The sequence below is a fragment of the Beta vulgaris genome, chromosome 9 (genome assembly GCF_026745355.1).
Source record: "Beta vulgaris subsp. vulgaris cultivar EL10 chromosome 9, EL10.2, whole genome shotgun sequence".
Taxonomy (NCBI): Eukaryota; Viridiplantae; Streptophyta; class Magnoliopsida; order Caryophyllales; family Amaranthaceae; genus Beta; species Beta vulgaris.
Window position 1 is genome coordinate 20232589 of NC_079210.1, and position 24030 is coordinate 20256618.

At 33.0% G+C, this 24030-nt stretch overlaps 1 protein-coding gene and 1 non-coding gene across 2 annotated transcripts; one reads left to right on the top strand and one right to left on the bottom strand.

Annotated features, from left to right (window-relative positions):
- Positions 1-1696: 1696 nt before the first annotated feature.
- Positions 1697-9355, bottom strand: LOC104886311 (uncharacterized). The gene is given in 1 exon segment (XM_057391693.1): positions 1697-9355. A coding segment is annotated over 1 exon segment (5508 nt). The 5' UTR covers positions 8732-9355; the 3' UTR covers positions 1697-3223.
- On the top strand, positions 8115-8221 carry LOC125493949 (small nucleolar RNA R71). The gene has a single exon (XR_007270272.1). It is a non-coding gene; the product is annotated as a small nucleolar RNA R71 (small nucleolar RNA).
- Positions 9356-24030: the final 14675 nt, after the last annotated feature.

Genomic DNA, 24030 nt, shown 5'->3' on the forward strand with positions numbered 1-24030 from the left:
ACTAATAATATGATTAATAGATTAATGAGTGAGAATTATAGGTTTTATTGAGTACCCTAAACTACAAGCCATAATACTCTAATTAAGAAATATAAATTGTAATCGAACCAAGTGACATAAACCATCTAACTAAAGCATGGAGTATTCAATTCTTCAATTGCAAACCAATAAGCACCATTGCATAACATCATACTTTGAACTACAAGAACAAAATATGTAAATTTGATAACAATATCAACCAATAAATAATCCTACAAGGATAATATCAATCAATATGTCCACAATTATAATCGACAATTAATCTAACAAGTTATGCAATCATAAAACCATAAACAATTCTCAATCAAACAATCAATTAATTCATACTATTAGGGTATCATCTAAGCCCTAGAATAATGAAATTAGCTACTCATAATTGAAGAGAACATCACCCAAATATGAGAAACCATGGCTGAATTCGTTCGGTGACACGAATCGGGGCCGGGGCTGCGACTGTTTTGTGCGCTACTGCTGCGTGGATTGCTTCGCTGCCCTCGTCCCTCCTTCTGTTCGTCCTTTTCTGGCGTGTCCTCCCTGTATATGAAGTCTATATGTCTTTTTATATGCTGCCCTTTATCTCGTCTTATCTTTAAATCCAACCTAAAACACATAAAAATACATAAAATTAAATTCAATAATTCAGTAAATAAATAATAATAAAAGTGCTAATATAATAATAAAATATCAAGTCCTTAACAAATTATACTTTGAGTTATAAAACAATGAAACACATATAAATAAGCATAATTTGTACCCAAAATAAGCAATAAAAGAGAATAATATATATATAAAATAGACACTTATCAACTCCCCCACACTTAGGATTTGCTAGTCCTCGCGCAAAAATAAATAAAACTAACCTATGAAAACAATAAACCTAACTCACTGTCGTAGGAATCGCGATTGCACTTAGCATGTGCAACAAGCCCTTTAAACCCCTAGGCTACCCTAGTGGACGAGTTTGGTCTCGTGAAGGTTTTCAGTTGGCATACCTACAAAGCCACATTAAGAAGTTCCAAACCATATAGTTCCAACAAGTGATCAGTTTAAAAATCACAAAAAATCATTTTTTTTTTCCAAAAACAATTATTGGTTCACAAGTTAATATGCATGGATCAAACAATATTTCACGGCACCTTTTGATATGGCAACCAATCTTACCGCTTCTTCTCCCCGAATTTGACTTGACATTTCATAGCAACCTCACATAGGATTAATTTATAAGCACTCAACACTCTCAAATGAAAATATTATTGTGGAAAAATTATGAGAGAATATGGTAACACTCAAAACTCAACTCAACTTGATTAATCAATCTTTAAGCTTGAATTGCATCTCACCCTCCACCGCTTTAGAGTTAATACATATATTTAATTAAGGGCTTAATATAGGTTGTAATGGGGCTAAGGTTAAGGGTAGGAATATATTTGGGAATGTGGTGTTAATAAGAGCATAATTAAATGGAGTATATAAATCCAATGATACACATGATCTTCAATTATCGATGTCACAAAAAGACTCCAAAAAGACTCCATAACTTCTATAATAATAAACACCATTCTCCATCATCACTTCCATCCATTCGCTTTTATTTTCACCTTTTATTTATTCCTTCATGCTTCTATACATATTTGTATAATTCTTTCACCCTTGTATATTTATAATTTTTTTTTTCTTCTGCATTGATTTCTTTCTATGAATTCCCTTTTCATCTTTGAATCATCTTCATTCACCAAAACATATACATCAACAATTCGAACAGGACCCCATTTAGCTAAGCTCGGGTAAATAATGTTGGAGGTCGCAGGCTTGTAATGTATGGTTAAACAAGAAAATAATGGACAATAAGGCTCAAAAGGGGTAAAACAAAGTGATTGTGTATAGATGTGAATTACAAATTCTGAAAGTTCTAACATGAAAAGAATGCCTCAATTATTATTTTTTTAAAATATATGTATAAGTTGCAATCTTAGGGAGAATCAATGCAAACTCAAGATATAAGTAACCAAGGAGGAGATAAAACACACATGAATAAAATAATCTAGACCGAAATAGTATCGGTCTTAAACGGTTGATGGCTCGAATTCTCACTGGGTTCAAAACGTCACTATGAAAGGTCTCCTCGCACTTGGGTAAAACGAAACCATCTTACCACAAACCTTGCCATAAAAAGAATATTACGCTATCATATCGAATTACTAATCCAATGCAAATTAACTCATGAAAAAAAAAAACTTAAATCATATCTTTTCTTTATTTCGAAAAATCACTTGTTTCACACTAAGGCATAGAAATTCAAAATGTTACTACACTAAGACTCTAGCTACTAACTACTTAAAATTAAAAATAAATAAATAAATATAAGAAAAAAAAATCGTTGAATTGCAACAAGAGAAGTAAACTTTGATAAGTAAACTTCGAATGGAATAAATTCCATGTGGTGGACGGTAGAAGGCAAGTGAATTGAATGCACTACCTTCTAAGCATATAGCCGGGCGTCTCTAACAAGGTGTGAACCTCGTCCAATTGTCGCTTTTCAACAAAAATAAAAAGAGGAAAAATAAACTACCAATAACAAAAGAAAACGAACACAAAAATTCTAGACAAATTTCGACAGCACCTCCCCGTAAATTGGACAACCGGCAATTTTTATGCCATAAAATTTAAAACCTGTATCTCAAGCATATAATTACCAATATGACAGCCAAACACAAAATCTCATCATTATAACATAACAACCATCTCACCACAATAACAACAAATATATCAAATGTGACCTTTATGCACCAAATTTGTCTCGTACTCCCCCACACTTATTCATTGCATTGTCCTCAATGCGAGAAGATAATAAAAGAAAAGCATAAAATAAGTAAGATGGAGCAACACAACCTGGCGAATGCAATGTAGAAATATGGCCAAATGACGAGAACGGAGAGTGCTAGATGCTGGATCACTACTACTGAAATGAAGCACAAAACTGCAGCGGCAAGTGTTTTGGTCAGCATGCATCAGCGTACAAACACCCACAAAAGACCTACAAAACATTACAGTAAAACCAGTAACTATGAAACGAAATGAAACTAGACATCATAAGAAGAAATAAATAAAAACATAAACAAAATGCTGGGTTGCCTCCCAGTTAGCGCTAAGTTTAAAAGTCTTCAGCCAGACTTAGCCAGAACACTCAATCAATGTAAACAGGGTCCACCAAATTAATGGACTCAATAAGACCTTCCTCAACATCATTAGATACAGCATGCTTCAGTCGTTGCCCATTAACCATGAGAACACGACCATCTCGTGGGTCAGAAATCTGTATAGCGCCAGAAGGAAACACCTGTTCAACAACAAATGGACCATCCCATCTAGACCGTAACTTTCCTGGATAAAATTTAAGCTTAGAGTTGTAAAGCCAAACTTTCTGATTTGGTTCAAAAGATTTTCTAGCAATATGTTTATCATGAAAAGCTTTAGTTTTTGCTTTATAAATCTGAGCATTCTCATAGGCATCATTTTGCAATTCTTCTAGTGCATTTAATTGAAGACGACGATTAGAACCAGCTTGTTTCATGTCAAAGTTAAAAGCTTTAGTAGCCCAAAATGCTCTATGTTCTAACTCAACAGGGAGGTGGCAAGCCTTCCCATAAACTAATCTATAAGGTTACATTCCTATAGGAGTCTTAAATGCGGTACGATAAGCCCAAAGTGCATCATTTAACCTCAAAGACCAATCTTTTCTATCCGGCCTAACTGTCTTCTCAAGAATAGATTTAATCTCACGATTAGACACTTCTACTTGACCACTAGTTTGAGGGTGATAAGGAGTAGCTACTTTATGTGTCACATTGTACTTTTTAAGCAATGACTCAAATGCACGATGAAGAAAATGATTACCCCCATCACTAATAAGGGCTCTAGGTACTCCAAATCGACAAAATATATTATCTTTAACAAAGTCCATTACTACTTTATGGTCATTAGTTCTAGTTGCTTTAGCTTCTACCCATTTAGACACATAATCAACAGCAACTAGTATATAAGTAAAGCCAAAAGAAAGTGGAAATGGACCCATAAAGTCTATACCCCACACATCAAAAATCTCAACAATTAAAATAGGATTAAGAGGCATCATATTACGACGTGATATAGCTCCAGTTTTCTGACATCTTTCACATGCAATAGAAAATTTATGTGCATCTTTAAATATAGTCGGCCAATAAAACCCACTTTGAAGTACTTTAGCAGCTGTTCTACGACCACCAAAATGCCCACCACATGCATAAGAATGACAAAAAGTTAAAATATCAGGGATTTCACACTCAGGCACACATCTACGAATCACTTGATCATAACAATATTTAAACAAGTATGGATCTTCCCAAAAATAATGCTTAACCTGCGAAAAGAACCTATCCTTCTCCTGTTTAGACCATTGAGAAGGTATCTTACCAGAAGCAAGGTAATTAACAATATGCACAAACCATGGGAAATGCGTGTGTGAAACAGCGAACAATTGCTCATCAGGAAAATTGTCCTGCAAAGAAATGTCAGCATTCTGCACAAGTAAAATTCTGGACAAATGGTCAGCCACTGCATTTTCAGACCCCTTTTTATCTCTAATTTCAAGATCGAATTCTTGTAATAATAGAATCCACCTAATTAACCTAGGTTTTGACTCTTTCTTAGATAATAAATACCTTAAAGCGGCATGATCAGAATATATTATAACTTTAGAGCACAAAAGATATGAGCGAAATTTATCCAAGGCAAACACGATAGCTAATAACTCTTTTTCAGTAGTAGAATAATTCTTTTGAGCATCTGTGAGAGTTCTACTAGCATAATAAATTACATGAGGAACTTTATTCACCTTTTGACCAAGTACCGCACCTATAGCATAATCAGAAGCATCGCACATAATTTCAAAAGGTAAAGAAAAATCAGGTGGTTGTACTATAGGTGCTGAAACAAGCAACGATTTAATCTTCTCAAAAGATTCAACATAAGATTCATCAAAAGAAAAAGTAGAATCTTTAGCAAGGAGAGAAGTAAGTGGCCTAGCAAGCTTACTAAAATCTTTAATAAACCTTCTATAAAAACCTGCATGGCCTAAGAAAGATCTAACATGCTTAACAGAAGTAGGAATAGGTAGATTAGAAATAAGATCAACTTTAGCTTTATCTACTTGAATTCCCTTCTTTGAAATTTTGTGACCCAAAACAATGCCTTCTCTAACCATGAAGTGACTCTTTTCCCAACTTAAAACAAGATTAACCTCTTCACATCTTTGCAAAACATCATTCAAATTACTTAAACACTCATCAAATGAAGGTCCAAAAACTGAAAAGTCATCCATAAACACCTCTAAAAATTTATCAACCATATCACAGAAAATAGACATCATGCATCGTTGAAATGTAGAAGGTGCATTACATAAACCAAAAGGCATTCTTCTAAAAGCAAAAGTACCCGCGGGACATGTAAATGTAGTTTTCTCTTGATCTTCGGGATAAATAGCCAATTGATTATAACCAGAATAACCATCAAGAAAGCAATAATAACTTTGACCCGCTAATTTTTCTAAGATTTGATCAATAAAAGGTAGTGGGAAATGATCTTTCCTAGTCACCGAATTAAGCTTCCTATAGTTAATGCAAACTCTCCAACTTGTGGTCTCTCTAGTAGGTACAAGCTCACCCTCACTATTTTTAACAACTGTGATCCCAGATTTCTTAGGCACAACTTGCACAGGACTGACCCACTGACTATCAGAAATTGGATAAATGATCCCTGCATCTAACAATTTAACTACTTCCTTCATAACGACTTCTTTCATATGTGGATTTAACCTACGTTGCATCTCCCTAGTGGGCTTAGCATTCTCTTCTAAAAAGATTCTATGCATACAAATAGAAGGACTAATACCCTTTAGATCTGCAATCGACCAACCTATAGCCTTTTTATGATCAGACAAAACCTTAAGCAATGCCAACTCTTGTTCATTAGATAGCTCAGAAGATATTATAATAGGTAAAGTCTCATTAGAACCTAGGAAAATATACTTTAAATTTGATGGAAGAGCCTTTAACTCAAGATTTGGAGGTGACATAATAGACGGTAATGCTGGAGACTCCGAAAGAGGTGGTAAAGGCTCATGCCTAGATACCCAAGAAGATGTTTCTAGAGATGGAGTTATATCAAGAGGGGAAATTAACTCATGTGTCAAATCTTCAATATCAAAATACTTTAAGTTCTCATGTGACAAATTAGTTTCAAGAGAATCCTTAGAAATTATTACCGGCAAAGCTTCTTCAACTAATTCATCAATAACATCCACAAAGAAACATTCAGACTCATTTTCACTAGTAGGATGAGAAGAGGCTTTAAAGATATTCAACCTTATTCGCATATTTAAAACAGAAACATCCATTTCTCCAGACCTACAATTAATAGTAGCATCAGCGGTCGCTAAAAATGGACGACCAAGAATGACAGGAATATTTTTAGATGGTTGACCAACCTCCATGTCTAACACAACAAAGTCTACTGGAAAGACTCCTTTATCAATTTTTACTAAAACATCATCAATTCTACCTCTGGGAACTTTAACAGATCGATCTGCTAATTGGAGAGTGCAATTAGAAGGTTGTAACTCACCTAGGCCTAGTTGCTCATAAACAGAATAAGGAATCAAATTAACACTTGAGCCTAAATCTAAGAGTGCCTTTTCAATTTTATGGTCACCAATATAACAAGAAATGGTCGGAACTCCTGGATCTTTAAACTTAGGTGCATAATTAAATTGCAAAATAGAACTTACCTGCTCACTTAAAATAACTTTTTTAGAACAATTCGCTTTTGATTTCCTTTTATAGGTGCACATGTCTTTTAGAAATTTAGCGTAAGCTGGAATTTGCTTAATAGCATCTAAAGGCGGTAAATTAATTTGAACTTGTTTAAATGTTTCTAAAATGTCTTCTTTTTGCTTATTCTTTCCATAAGGAGAGGGTGCATCTAAAGCTTGCGGATAAGGAACTCTAGGCTCATATGGAATAGAAGTTGAAGATTTAGACACATTAGAAGAAGAAGATGAATCCACATTTGCCTTATTAGTTTTATCTTCCTTACTCAATGAAGCATTAGAATTAGCATTATTCTTTTCCATCACTACATTATCTACCTCTTTACCATTCCTAAGAGTCATCACCGCTTTAGCTTGTTCATAATTATGGTTCTTAGGATTCTCAATTGAATTACTAGGTAATTTACCATCATCTCTTTTACCAATCACATTAGCTAATTGACCAATTTGTGTCTCAAGCTTGGCTATGGACTGTGTGTGAGAATCAACAACATGCATTTTATTTTCAATATTTTTAACACTAGTAGTCACAGCCCCTAAAGCGGAAATAATCTTATCCAAGTCAGAATTGCTACTAGAAGGTTGTGTAGGTTGAGAATTGTACCTTTGACCTTGAAAACCAGGAGGATTCATACCTGTTTGACCCATTTGGTTGGATCTTTGCCCTTGCTGCATATCTCCACCTTGTTGCTTCCATGAAAAGTTGGGATGATTCCTCCACCCTGGATTATATGTGTTCGAATATGGATTGTTGTATTGAGGATACCCTTGAGCTGCATTTACTTGTTCCTGTGGCACCTCAGAAAAACTCAAAGGGCAATTATAAGATAAATGACCAGGACTAGAACATGTTGCACACACTTCTTGAGCGTTAGAAGAATTAACATGCATATTGTTAGCATTCACTAGGTGATCAATCTTCTTATTCAAAAGATCTACTTGGTCCATTTTCTTAGTAAGAATATCAACTTTATAAGCAAGATCATGAGTGTGCGAAACTTCATAGATTCCACCTTTACCTCCTAGAGATCTAGATGAAACGTTACGAGAAGAAGTGGCATGTTGTAAAGAATTTTCACTTAGATCTTCAAATAATTGCCATGCTTGGTCAGAATTCTTTTGCATAAAGTTACCACCACAAGAAGCATCTATCATTTGTTGATTATGTTCATTAAGGCCATAATAAAAGCTATGTATCAATTGCCATTGAGGAACTTCATGATGTGGACATTCACGTAATAAACCCCTAAACCTTTCCCATGCCTCATGAAATTGTTCATTAGGATTTTGAGAAAAAGTAGTTATCGCACGTCTCATAGCACTTAATTTACCAATCGGATAAAATTTCTTTAAAAAGTCTCTTTGCAATTGAGCCCAAGTCGTTAAATTTTGCTTAGTATTAAGCCATTCTTTAGCCTTATCTTTTAAAGAAAAATTAAACAATCGCATACGAATAGAATCAGGAGAAATATTAGGAATATTAAAAGTTGAACATACTTCCAAAAATGCATCAATATGCTTATATGGATTTTCAGATTCAAGACCATAAAAATTAGGAAGCATTTGAATAATTTGTGGCTTAATCTCGAAATTTCCATCAATAGTAGGTAATCTATTACCAATAGGTGAAGTGTAAGTGCCAGGAGTAAAGTACTCACTAAGTTGTCTAGGTGGTTCCTCAGCCATTTTTAATTCAGTATCGATTTTAGAGTTAAAATTTGAAATACTTGACTTATTATCCTTCACAAAAGCTCTTAATTTCCTAAGCGTTCTTTCTATTTCAGGGTCGTATGGAATCAAATCAAGTGACAAAGACCTACGATGAAGCATAAAACCAATACAAAAACAATAATTAAAAAAAATAAAAAAACCAAAATGCTAACTGAAATGAATAAACCTGAAACCTATTTCCAGCAAACCTTCACCGTGAACAGAATCTCAGCAAGATCACTTAAAGCAACCTGCAAACACAATGTCAGTATGCTTGAAACAGAAAATTAGAACTTGAATGATAAAATACGAAAAAAAAAAAGTAAACAAAGAAATAAACAATATCAAAAATTATAAAATTACTAAAAACTAATTATTACGCTAGAAACACTAAAAACAAATTTTTTTTTTTTTTTTTGTGGTTTTTTTTTTTTTTTAAGCTAAGGCTAGTAAACAATAAGCAAGAAAGAAAATAAAATAAAAATAAAGACACTCTAGACTAAAGACTAAAATAGTAAACTAATAAACTATACTAACCAAACACCGTTCCCCGGCAACGACGCCAAAAATTTGATAGCGATTTTATATCTAGTTTTTAAAACCCTATACTTGCAAGTGCACAAGATCGATAGTAATAGGCAAATATAATGGGTATCGTATCCACAGGGAACGTGTTAATTAATGTTAAGTTTAACGTCTACTAATTAATCCTAAAAGAAAATAAGAAAATCGGATGATAGGGAATTTGAGTTGATTATAACTATTAAACTAAAAGAAACTAAAAATAAACTATAAAATTAAAGCTAACGATTTGATTAAAAATATGGAGAAACACTTGATACGAAAGATTTCTAGGACATCGAATCCTCCACTAATAATATGATTAATAGATTAATGAGTGAGAATTATAGGTTTTATTGAGTACCCTAAACTACAAGCCGGAATACTCTAATTAAGAAATATAAATTGTAATCGAACCAAGTGACATAAACCATCTAACTAAAGCATGGAGTATTCAATTCTTCAATTGCAAACCAATAAGCACCATTGCATAACATCATACTTTGAACTACAAGAACAAAATATGTAAATTTGATAACAATATCAACCAATAAATAATCCTACAAGGATAATATCAATCAATATGTCCACAATTATAATCGACAATTAATCTAACAAGTTATGCAATCATAAAACCATAAACAATTCTCAATCAAACAATCAATTAATTCATACTATTAGGGTATCATCTAAGCCCTAGAATAATGAAATTAGCTACTCATAATTGAAGAGAACATCACCCAAATATGAGAAACCATGGCTGAATTCGTTCGGTGACTCGAATCGGGGCCGGGGCTGCGACTGTTATGTGCGCTACTGCTGCGTGGATTGCTTCGCTGCCCTCGTCCCTCCTTCTGTTCGTCCTTTTCTGGCGTGTCCTCCCTGTATATGAAGTCTATATGTCTTTTTATATGCTGCCCTTTATCTCGTCTTATCTTTAAATCCAACCTAAAACACATAAAAACACATAAAATTAAATTCAATAATTCAGTAAATAAATAATAATAAAAGTGCTAATATAATAATAAAATATCAATTCCTTAACAAATTATACTTTGAGTTATAAAACAATGAAACACATATAAATAAGCATAATTTGTACCCAAAATAAGCAATAAAAGGGAATAATATATATATAAAATAGACACTTATCAATATCCAAGAAGGTTTTTCTTTAAATATAAAAGATTTAAATTTTTTTTTAATTAAAATCTTTCCATAACCAAAAAACATCTTTAAGATGATTTAACTTAGTCAAAATCTTTTTCGTTAAAACCTTCCTAAATTATAGCCTTAATTAAGCTTCTATTATTATTTGAAAATGAACATCAGTTAATAGATCTGTTGATTCATGCTTAATTACTATACTCATGTGATTATATTAGAGTTCGTTTGAATCAATTTAGTTGTGCCAATAAGTTTGTTCCTTTCAGAGGAACTGATAATCATTCTCTTATTACATCTATAAGTTCCTTTACCAATATTAATTATATCCGCAGACAAACCTACAAGGTATAATTTTACTTGTACAAAAACTTGAAGAGAAGTTAGATTGAAATAATTCATATATATGTAACGATCATAAAACAACTTCTCTTTCATAACCTTCTTCAATCATGTATTTATAAGAGATATCAAAAATCAAATTTGATAATAATAATGACCAAGATATATAGTATGTAAAGATTATTACCCAATTTCCTAAGAAATATATTTCACCTTTTACATACTTTTTCTACTTTTGTAGTCATAGGAACTCATGTCTAGAACTACTTTCTAGAAACAACTAACCTCTACATCAAGAGATGTCAGTTCCTTTCACATTACCTGCAAAATAAGCAAGTTCTTGGTTTTTGGTACCCAAATATATGTTGGGTCCTTTCTTTGTTAGTAGGAGCAACATAAAATATCCATATTCATGATGCACGCACATATCTACCACTACTAACAAGGAGCATCATGTACCGACATAAGAAATATTTAAATATCATGATGCATAATAAAACTATCATTTGGCAAATGAATAATAATATGAGCGGGATATAACATGCCAAAAATAATGGATTTTCCTTAAGATGAGAAACCAAGTTCCAAAGACACAAATATGCATTGTTCCATATAACTTGTTCCTTCAACCATTTCTAGTATATGATTCTTTGACATTTTAAAGAAATTGGAAATCTGAATTTTGTCTTTAGAAAACAATGCTAAAGTTATTCTAATTTCTATAAAAACATCAAAGCCAAATAAAACAATCTTACTAGAAATACTATAAGGAATAAGTTCCAATGTAATATATGCGTATAAAGAATATCTCAAGGAAGAGATACTTACATCAAAGGGGTTGTTCATAATCCTTGAGTGACTTTTAATTGTGTATAAAAAGTCAGCCTTCACTTGTTCCTTTGAATGACATCGGGTGGAGTTCCTTTCTCGTATGTGTTCTTTCTTCTTGCAGGAACTTAACTCAGCAGGGTTTCCTGCTTATCAATGAGTTCCGGCTCTGATACCAATTGTTATTTCACTAGGAACACTACAAGAGGGGGGTGAATTGTAGTGTGGAACTTATTGCCCAAATAATGCGGAATTTAAAACATAAGCAATAAGGAACTGAAAGTGCAAGAGAGATTTTTACGTGGAAACTTCTTGTCTCAATACAAGAAGAAAAACCACGACCTACTCAGGATTTAAACTCTTCACTATAATAGGAAATCTCCTATGATTCAACCTATTACATACTCAAGTTCCACTGGAACTCCAACTCTCTCACAATCTCCACTCTATACTCTAGACTTAACTCTAAGTCTTTCAAGAGTTCCCACAACTCTTTACAAAGGTTTACTCAAACCCTTCACCCCTAGATAGACTTCACCCTAAGTCTACGCATACACAAACAAGAACTTACTCAAGTTCCTAACTCGAACTTGATACAAGAATTCACTCAAACCTTTTACCAAGTTCCCATTACAAGAGTTCACTCAAACCCTTTAACCCCAAACACAAATACAGACGCTTGATAATTTGGTTTAACTCTAGTATTTAGAAATGAATAACTGTAAAGGAACATGGCACTCGTAGGAACTTGAAACTCAAAGGAACTGACTTAAACAAGGAATAGATTATATATTTCTTTTGTAACGCTATTCCTTAAGCCAAACTTATGGAATGACATAAGTCTAATACTATATATATGGAAAGACACTAGTCAGACAATTTGAAACTCAATTGAACTTGTATATTTATAGCAGTCTTTTAGAATGAACGTGGGATTAATCATGTGTTAGTGGTTAAACCATTATCCCATGATGTTCCTTACACGGAGGAACACGTTCCTCAATCATCCCATGATCTCCATGATCACTGTTAAACATGGGAGAGAATTACGTTACTGCTTCCTAAAATCTAGCCTTTACTTATGCAACCGTAATTTAAATTTGATTTTTAATTAAAAACTATTTTAATTAATAACATCAAAATTTAATCTTTTTATCAAATAATATATTTAAAAGATTTTCTTGTAAATTCGAAAATGATTTTATTTTGGAATAAAGATAAAATCTTTTACATAAAATATCTTTTCTTTAATATCAGATTTGTATTATATAAAATCATTTTCCTAAAATATAGCCTATAAAAACTCAACAAAATCCTTTTAAGCGTTGCACAATATTTTACACACCTATTTCCTTTAACTGCTACTTTGTTCCTTTAACTTAGATTGATAGACCAGCACGTCTGTTCCTTTAGAGAGGAACAGACAGACAAGTTTTTTAACAACACTCATTATATGTATTGTAAATCTAGCCTTTTTATTTTCCAAAAACTAAAAAGATAAAATTAAATTAAATAAAATCAGATTCCTAAAGATACCGATTTTATTAAAAACTTATCTTTTATTTTAAAACTAAAACTTATCTTTTATTTTAAAACTAAAACTTATCCTAAAACAACTAACACATATTATTTATAAATATTTAACCACGTAGAGTTTTATTAAGAAATAAACTCTAAATAAATTCTTATAGATTAAGATAATAATATGCATCAGATTTATTGACTCTTAAATACTTTTGACTCTAAGTTCCACAAGTTCCTTTGACCTTACGAGTTCCTTTAGACCTTGTTCCATTACCTTTCATGTTTCCATATACTTACATGAATCCTAGAAAATAAACTCATATTTTCTGCCTTCATGCTCCATGCTGCTCCAACTCAAGAACCGCATGTTGATAGCTCCACCTTTACAACTTCAATGTGCTAGTTCCTTTAAGAAACTTCGCACTCATAGTTCCTGCTCAGGAACTTCTTGTTTCAACTCTGAAACGTTATATTGCTGCTCCCACTTAGGAACTGCTCCAGAACTTCATATTTGATGTTCTCATAGGATGTACCCAGGAACCGCTCTATTTGTGTTCCTTATAGGAACTCTTTTAGGAACTTCACTTGTGGGAAGACCTTCATGATGTGATATATTCAACCTTTGATGACTTGTTTTATGTTAATGTAATATGCACATCTCAAACATACATGTTAGTTAGATAATCATCATTTGTTTACAATCATCAAAATACTACATGACTCAACAAAAAGGACTTCAATGAGAAAAATTATACCGAATTGAGCTCGGCCTATTCAAATGAATCAAGAATACATGGAATTCTGTTAAATAAAACAAATTCAAGCTCTTTTAGACAAAGGGTTGATATGACCTTCTAAATCTCCTTGGAGTTGTGCATTTTTTTATGGTATGAATTAAGCTAAAAAACAAAGAGGAGTTCCTAGATTTGGTATTAATTACAAACCTCTTAATAAAATTATTCTTCAATTGATTCGATATCCTTTTCCAAATAGAAGATATTTACTAAATAGAATTTATGATGCAAAAATATTTTCAAAATATGATATGAAGTCTAAATTCTGGCAAATTCAAATTGCAGAAGAAGACAGGTACAAAACAGCTTTTACTGTTCCATTTGAACATTATGAATGGAATGTAATTCCTTTTGAACTAAAAAATGCTCGCCTGAATTTCAAAATATTATGAATGATATTTTCAATCAATTTACAAAATTTATTATAGTTTACATATATGATATTCTAGTATTTTCAACCTCAATAGAACAACATTTCAAGCATCTTCAAATATTTTTGAATGTAACAAAGAAAAGTGGATTAGTAATTTCAGCAACAAAAATGAAGTTATTTCAAACAAGGTAAGATTTCTCGGGCACGATATTCATCAAGGACACAATCAAACAAAATTCTAGAGCAATTGAGTTTGCTAATAAGTTTCCTGATGAGATAAAGGACAAAACCCAACTTCAAATTTTTTTGGGATGTTTAAATTATGTTGTCGATTTCTTTCCAAAATACGCCAATTTTGTGCTACTCTCAATAAACGATTGGAAAATAATCCTCATGCATGGTCATCCCAACATATTCATATAGTTAAGGTGCTCAAAGAGAAAGTCAAAGCATTACCATGTCTAGTCATTCCACATCCTCATGTATTCATGATTGTAGAAACATATGCATCTAATATAGGCTATGGAGGAATCTAAATCAAAGGCATAATTCTAACAAAGTAGAACAGATAGTTAGATTTCATTCTGGTCTCTGGATTGGTCCTCAAAAGAATTATTCGGCCATAAAGAAAGAAATATTATCAATACTTTTGTGCATTTCAAATTTTCAAGATAATCTAAATAATTTTTAAAAAAATTCAGAGTCGATTGCAAAGCAACAAAAGAAGTTATACAAAAGGATGTTCAAAATGTTGTTTCAAAACACAATTTTACTCGATGGCAAGCAATTTTTATCTGTATTTGATTTTGACATTGAGTACATAAGATGAGATAAAAACTCATTACCAAATTTCCTTACGAGAGAATTCCTACAAGGCAAAGCTAATAGTTTTTCGAGTTCCATCACAAGATCAAAATGAGTCCTTCAAGTCGAAAGATAGGGGCCTCAACAACCTCAAGATTATGCAATGACTCATATTGTCTATCATGGATGCACAATACCCATTCAATATTCTCCAAATCAAGACTTTCCTCCGATCCACTAACTCACAATCAAGCAGCCAAAACCCCAATAACTCAAAAATCCACTCAAAAGACTATTACTAGAAGCACTTGAAAACCTGCAAAACGCCCGGTGGTAGTATCCACGCAAAATTTCGGCAATATATTTTCTAACAATTACTTGCAGGTTTATTTTAAGTGTTTCACAGATAAACTCGAATAAAACAAATACATATACTTATTTTTCAATGCCCGAAGAATGACATATTGAAAATTTTCAAAAGCAACATCAAGGTGACATCAATATGACAAGGAAAGGCAAATATTCACATGTGTAATAGCCATCCTACGTATGACTTCAAGATGGAAGGCAAATTATTTCAATTGTAGTAAAAAGTATTCAAAAGTGATCACTTCTAATGGACCCAATTTGTATGGTTCATATTGTTCAAGCTTGCCTATATAAGAAGCATGATTTCTCCTTCTAAGACATAAGTTGAATAAGTTGAAGAAGGAAGAAACAAAAACATAGAGTGAGAAATAAGAGTGAGAAGTAAGAGTGTAGTGTTTATATAAGAAAATTCTCCCAAAATATTGTAATATTGTATTGCCATCAAAATCAATTCAAAGTAAGTTTCAAAATTCAATCTCATTTTCTTTATGTTCAAATTTCTTTTGTTTATTTTTTTTTCATAATTAAACTTTGCATTATTCATAATTAGTACTCATAAGTAATTTGTCATTATCATTATTCATAGTCTTACATAATAGTCATATTCATCTTTCATGATTAAATTTCATTAATCATTCATCATTTTCATCACTTGCATTAATAATAACTAACCTCGGCTTCTTTCCTTTGTTTCCAATTTTATATCTTTGTCTGAAAAAGGTGCAATAATCAAGGTGGTAGCATCCGAGCCGTTAACAATAGGCTAGACAAAAGATAGGTTGATACCCACACAAATGAGAAGTATCCGACGAAAATCGTTCCTTAAATGAATTAATATCGGAATATAGTTTGAGTCCCCAGGATCGCGCCAACCTTGTGTAATTTGCATATTGAATTAGATTGTGCGCATGTTTAAGTATGTAGGTTTGAATTAGTTTAGAATTTTACCTGAAAACTTGAATCAGTTTAGGCTAAAAGATCATCATACACTCCCTTTAAAAAAGAGTACTCTACTACTGTATGCGTGTTTTTATTTGGCCTACGCAGTGTGAGCGCATATTATATTTGACTACCCTATTGTTAAGATTTTATTAAAAGTTGTTTTGAAAGAAGTCGTCAACAATTCTTTTTAGGAAGAATCATAAACCTTATTGGATATTGGGAAATTGTAAGGAGAAAATAGGGACTTATCCAATGTAGATTTCCCCGTCATGACTCCATAGATGGTCAAAATGAACCAAAGATTGAGTTCAAGGGTGAGGGTACAATATAGTCCGGAATCATATTGCCCACTGTTGGCCTCTACTAAATAATCGATTCATTACAGATTTTATGCCAAAGAATAATCATATAAGATTTTAAACACCCTAAAAATAAGTAGTCTAGGTTGGTTTAGGAACCACGTGAATAACTATTTTTTAGTGACAAGTTATTATGCAATCAATGTTACAGAGAACCTAGCAAGTTGTCCAGATTAATGTTAGAGCAATTCTTTAGGTCTTGATTAACAAAATAAAATGTGGGTGATAAAAGCAATGAAGCGGGACAATCATATAATATGCATAGAATAATCAGAGAAGTATGATAATATAAAAAATAAATAAAAAGAAAGAAAAACGTTTAGAATGTATAGTAGAACGAGTTTATATTAAATACATCATGAAAGAAATAGTTAGTAACTTCAACATAAAAATAGAGAATTTATTTATGAACCCTCAGGGATTATACCGTCGCTTGGGTCTGCAAGATTGACAACTTTCGGGACAACCAATCGTGAAGCTTGAAAATCTGCATGTATGTAAATCGAATGTATTTGTGTTTGAGGTATGAGTTTTGTAGAGAACTTTATAATGCTTAGTGAGGTTAGTAAAATATTTGTCGAGTGTTATGTGAAAAAAATCTGTCCTGAAATCTGTACGAAAATCATGCCTATTTATAGGAAAAACGACACTGCACCTCATGCGCCAGCTGCGCTTGGCGCAGCTGACGTGTTATGCGCAGGAGGCGACATGTCCAAAAAAAAGCGTACATGTGAAACGCGTTTTGAAAAATATATGAAAGAAATTTCATGTCTCAAGCAAAGAAATGCGCTTGACGCATGACTCTACATGAAACATAAGTATACGTGGCAATTCTAGTGTGCTTGGCACAGGTTGTGCACTAGGCGTGGCTTAAGTGGAAGCCCACTTATCGACGCAGGCCTTACGCTCGGCGCAGGTAGATGTGCTAGCGCAGAGCTTGATCCTGACACGTCTTGATAGGTTTTTGATAAAAAACGCGTTCTAAAAGAACTTATTTTATCTTTTGACTAGGATATCTGATTTTATGGGATACAATCTAATTTTAACTTACAAAAAATATCTTTTGAAAATATTTATTTATTAAAATAAATCAATTAATTATCAATAATTGGGTTTTTAAAGCATTGGGGTCAACTATAATTAATTATCATGAATAATTATTGGGCTTTAAATAAGAATTTAACACCTTTCGAAATGGTTTTGAATGGCTTTTAGACTGTTATGCCCTTGGGTCGAACCAATTAAGACCACGGTATGTTTTATCATCGTATCCTAAAATGGGGAGACACGATTATGTGTCTACAACTACCTACTGGTTTATAGCCTAATTCGCGGTTAATAAGATATTATTATCTTTCATCAAAAAAAATTGAAATTAGCGTGGTTTATGTTGACATGTGGCTTGCACGTGGATTTTTTAAATTCTCAACGCATTTAGATGATGAGATATTTAGTAACACAAAATATCGTTGAGAATATTTGTACTTTAGCAATTGCTATTAATGCTTTACTAAAAGATTGAGACAGTTGCGTTGAGGAAGTACTTTATTTCTAGTAGTAAACTCAAAACCTTTATAATAAGGTATTAAAATCCGTGGTCATTACTTGTAGGCAATATACTTACGCCTACAATAATTGTTCAAAATTGTCTATTGGGAAACGTGTAAAGAGCAAATGGTAGAACTAAGAACAAAAAGAAAATATTATTAAGACTCAAAAAATACTAAAAATACATGAAAAATCACTAGAAAAACTCTCGTTTCTATTATCTTTCTCAAATCAAAACACAAATCCGGTTATGCCGAATTAAATCTTCTTCTTGGACTACCTTATCATGGATAAGAATGATTTTTCCAATTTATATATATTAAGACCTAGACGACAAAGATATATTATATGAGGATCCCTCTTTCAATTCTAATTTCCTTTTTTTATTACTAGCCATTTCATTGTCATCATGTTGATTTTGAAATCATAAATGTTTTATAAATGCTTGTATATAGATTCGTATAGTTTCCTATTCCTCTTTTTCATGACTTCGACTTTATGCATGTTAGGCCTTTGATTTTAATTGCATGATTATAATAATAATTTTTTCTAATTTAGACCCAAAAAATCGTAAATTACTTACACTCAATAAGATAGTTTGGATAATTAGGTACCTAGCAATCTTTTGATCTAATAAATTAATCATCAGCAAAATTAAATCTTATGTGTTCAAAAATCGGCATTTAACGTATTTATATTTTCATCGAATTAAATTGAGTATGTGCATTATATTCGCAATTATAATATCTCATTGAAATAAGTGAGGAAATTCACTTTGGATCCAAAATCTCTTTCCTTTTTGTTTATTAGTTTTTCCCAAAAAATTAGTCGACCACTCTTTTCGATAATTATTGTGTAGGCTAACAAATTTTTTACACGCCTACTATATGGTTTGTCATAGGGTACTAAAATAAAGAAGATAAATTTATGTGTTTACATAGAACACAAAGTCAACAATGAATGGTTTTAACTCATGTTCCAAATACGCATTAGCCAACAATTGGAGTATATTAACTAATATTACTAATCCAATGACTAGTAAATAAACCAATTTATATGTCTTTGCCAGCCAACACATAACAATTAAGAGAAAGGCAAGGCATGATCAGAGTCCGAAAAAAAGGTCGAATGAAAATAAAAACGAGTAGTTGTTCTTAATACTGAAATCTAAGACACGGATATAACTGGGGCATCACCAAATCAAATAACTAGTTTTACGGCAAAATCTAGCTATGATGATTATGCAGAATTTTTTGTAGTTGTTCATGTTTCTTTCAAGGTTTTAAGAGTTGGTTAGTCTAGAGAATAGACACCCGATTGAGAGTTGTTTAGAAAAACCGCATAAATATATAGAGTATATATGGGAATTTAATTCACATGGGAAGTTTCATTTTCTCATAAGTTATTTCCCTTTTGTAATCCCTAGGGAATTGAATAATGTATTTGGTTGACATCAAGAAATTTATGATTCGCATGAATAGATGTGAGAATTTTGAATGACCAGGGGGGTAGGTGAATAAATTCCCACACTTTGGTGGTAATTTCAATTTTCCACGAATTTTCATCACCCCCATTTTCCCCACTACATGTAAAGCACACAATTAATCGATTTAGAAAATCATGGGAATTTCTACATAATTTCCTATATACCAAATAACCACTTTAAACTTTAGCGTTATACCAATTAGTTACGTGTTGCAACCAATTAGTTAAGCCTACCAAAGATTCTCACTTCAATCTTTTAGTGATACGCTTGAACTAATTTGTTAAGTCAAAAATAATAATCATTAATAGGATGTAGCTATTATCCTAAATTTATAACTATTAATTGGAAAATGATAACTACTAACACAAAGTCATAATATAAACTAGACTTGGGAATGGGCCAGGCTATGGGCCCAGCCCGGCCTGTTGCGAGCCCGACCCGCTGTCCATCAAGTGGCTCGTGGGCCGTGCACGTTAGCCTTAATTGAATTCCAGCCCGGCCCGGCACGAGCCCGTCAAATTGGTCATTCTGGCTCGTGGACAGGCTCGTGATCAGGCCCGCGTTCAGGGCCACGAACAAACCCGCATTCTGGCTCGCGAGCAAGCCTGCGTTTTGGCCGTGAATTCATGCTAGTTAGGTTCTCGTGGCATGACAGCCATAACTTCATTGCTTCTTTCTCTTTTTTTTTTGTTCCTTTTATTTTTTTGAATGAACATCATTGATGATTTGATTCCATGCATGCAGTGATACAAGTAGCACTCCACAATCCACATGCATAAATATTCTGTGGCTATACCTGGACTACGACTACAGCCTACAAGTATACTTCACATTTTATCATCTCATTTCCTCAAATTTAATATGTAATTTCTTACTCACTGCCAAATTTACAACGTTCATATGCTTTAAATTATGTCTCTAATCACTAGTGGAAAAAAGCCCATCTGATGCAGTCAAAACCGAGCTTACTTATGCGAGTTTGGTCCGCATCAGGTAACCAAAAAAACTGATGTGGTTAAAAACGGCATAAGTATAGTAAGAATTTGATGCGGTCATGAATAACCGCATCAGATTGTGTCTTTTGAAAAATAAAAAAATACGCGCACCTAACGACAAAGGAGGGAAATGAAACAAAGCCAAAATGACAGAAAATCACTAAATCACCTAGCCATTATAATCTCAAATCACTAAATCACCAAACCAAATAACAGAAAATCACCATACGAAAAGTAGAGAGTAATTATAATTTACAAAATCACCAAACCAAAAATTAACAGAAAATGAGAACTAAATTACATTATAATTACAAAAAATACAATAAAAATACAAATAAAATCCCAAAATAATTACAAAAACTTATACAACAATATAACCAAAAAAAAAAAAATATCGAAATGAAAAAATAAAAATAAAGTGAAACCCAAATCTAAAAAAAAATCTCAAAATAACAATGACAATAAAAAATCAGAAATGAAATTAAAAACTTAAAACTAACCTAATTAGAAACAAAAATAAGAAAGTGGAACGAAAATGAAAATTAAAAACAAAAAAATAAACCTAACCCTAGATCTAGCGACGATTTGTGGCGGTGGTTGTTGACAACGACGAGCGACAAAGGATGAGGAAATCAAAGATGGTTCGTTGGCGGTGTTTGTGGACGGTTTGTTGATGAGCGTTGAGATGGAAGACGAGCGTTGAGATCGACGGTGAAGCCGAGACGAGACGAGTGTTGTTGATGATGAAAATATTGCTGTTGACGACGAATTTTTGATGAGAGGGAGTTGATGAGAGGGAAGAGGAGAAGAATTTTAGGGTTTGTGAGAGGAGAGGTCGGGCGTCGTTTGGTGGAGTGAGAGGGGGAAGAGGAGAAGAGTTAGGGTTATGAGAGAGAGGGAGGGGGGGACAAGTTATAAGAGAGTTATGAGAGGGGGGGGACGGGTTATGAGAGAGTTGTGAGAAAGGGGAGAGGCTGGGCCACGCATGGAACATGGGCCATGCAAGGAAGCCAACTTTTAAAAAGTACAAAAATCTGATGCGGTCCACCAAATCGCATCAGATTAAAAAAAAATCATAGCGGTTTTTTAATCTGATGCGGTTTTTTGAGGACCGTATCAGATTTTTTTGGCCAAATTTCCCTTCTATTTTCTGGTTGATTTTCGGATGCAGTTTTCCAAAAACCGCATCAGATACTAAGTGACGTATAAGGTTTTTTCCACCAGTGAATGTTCATCAGTTAAGAGACATTTTATTTCAAGCGGCTATTTTTTTTTTTTCATTTCCTATATTTGCACCAAAACCTCATTATTTTTTCCACACAACTCATCTCATCATTTTTCTGTATTATTTCAATCTCCTCAAGTGTCAAGTATCAAAGTTCTCAATTCCTTGACGGCTAAATCTCTCAATTCCACACTAACACTTTGCTCTTAATATAATTACTACTACAAAATTACTTGTTTTTTGGGTGAAGATTTTTTGGAGATCATTCAAGTAACCTTTGAAGTTGCGATTCCTACATTTCCTAATTTTATTTATACTATATTGGTTGTAAGATCTAACTCAACTTTGTTTCAATCATTTTTAGTTTATTAATATTAATCGTTTTTATCTACATATATATTATTAGTACGTTATTAGCTATTATTGTTAATTGATTCTTTTAATATTAATTATTAGTTGTTACTTGTTATTTTTGTTAATTTTATTTGATTGTAACTTATTTTTGTGAATTTGTTGAAACTATGACATCAAAACCAAATACCTCCTCCAAAAAAGCCACACACATATCTACTTCTATTGACCAACAAAACCCAAACATCTCTATGCCGCCACCTCAGTTTTCTACCAACCATTTTCTGCAACCAGTGTAAACCCCCTCCGGGATTTCAATCAAACTCCTACCACCCTATTACGGATTTGGCACACCACATGATCCTAGTTCTTACCATTCCATCAAAATATTACCTCAATATTCATCAACAATGGCTAGCATGGAATCTGGATCTAGTGGACAATCAGTGCATAGCCCCCCCCCCCCCGAAATTCTAAACCCATTGTATGAGTGGTATACGAAAGAGGAAATGGCAACTAAGAAACATCGAAAGAGTAGGGTTTGGAGCTACTTTAATGAAATAAGGATGAAAGCAAAGCTAAGTGCAAAACATGTAACTTTATTTTATTTGTTGTATTTAAACAAGGGACGGGGCACATAGTTAGACATATAAAAAGATGTTCTCAACGCTCTAGAGATCCTCAGCACAACCGAAAATATCTCAGTATCATCCACACGATTTCGCTTACAATTATGAGAGGGATAGGGACGAACTCAGCCAAATGCTAGTTCATGTTGACCAACCTTTTTTTTTTTTGCTGAGAATGAACCTTTTAATCATTACATTAACAAAGCACTACAACCTCTACACAAGCCGATTTCTAGAAAACCCGCTAGTTCATCTGCAATGAGAAACTTTTTACAGCACAAACAAAAGCTAATTCAACTATTAAGTAATCTTCCTTGTAGAATTTCTTTAATTGCAGATGCATGGGATGGTGGTTATATACTACATTACTTGTGTCTGACTTGTCATTGGGTGCATGCGGAATGGTTGTTGCAAAAGCATATAATTCATTTTAGAATGTTAGAATCCCCCCCCCCCACAATGGTCTTAACATTGCTCATCATCTAATGCAATCTATTGATGAGTACGATCTTAGGACTAGAATTATGTCCATGACTTTTGATAATGCAACATCTATGACATATAGTGCAAACATGATCAAACAACAATTACCCGATTGCATTTTAGATGGAGAAGCACTTCACATTAGATGTTTGTCATGTTCTAAATTTATGTGTAAGAGATGGAACAACTGTTATTGGTCCCTTTTATGAGAAAATTAGAATTGCATTTCTGTCTATTAAAAGGTCTTCGATAAATTAAAGCATTTCTTCGTCAGCAAAAATATAAAGGTGGTAAAAGTCAAAGTCGATTCTCCGACTAGGTGGAACTCCACTAATGACATGTTTAGTAAGGCAACCGGGTATAAAATTCCAATAACAATTTCTTTCGATCAAAAATTTCCACAAATGGGTTTTGTGAACTTCTTACAACTATGAAATATATCAAAAATGGAACAATTGTGAAAAGTATATAAACTTCTTACAATTGTTATATAGCATGACCCATTGCTTTTGCTTCTGTTTATAATCCATGTTCTCAATCTTTTCTTACTAATGCATGTTTACTTGCTCAACTTTTTTATGAGCTTCGTGGTGAAGAAACTTATGATGACTATCTTCCCGCAATGGAGGCGAAATGGCGCAA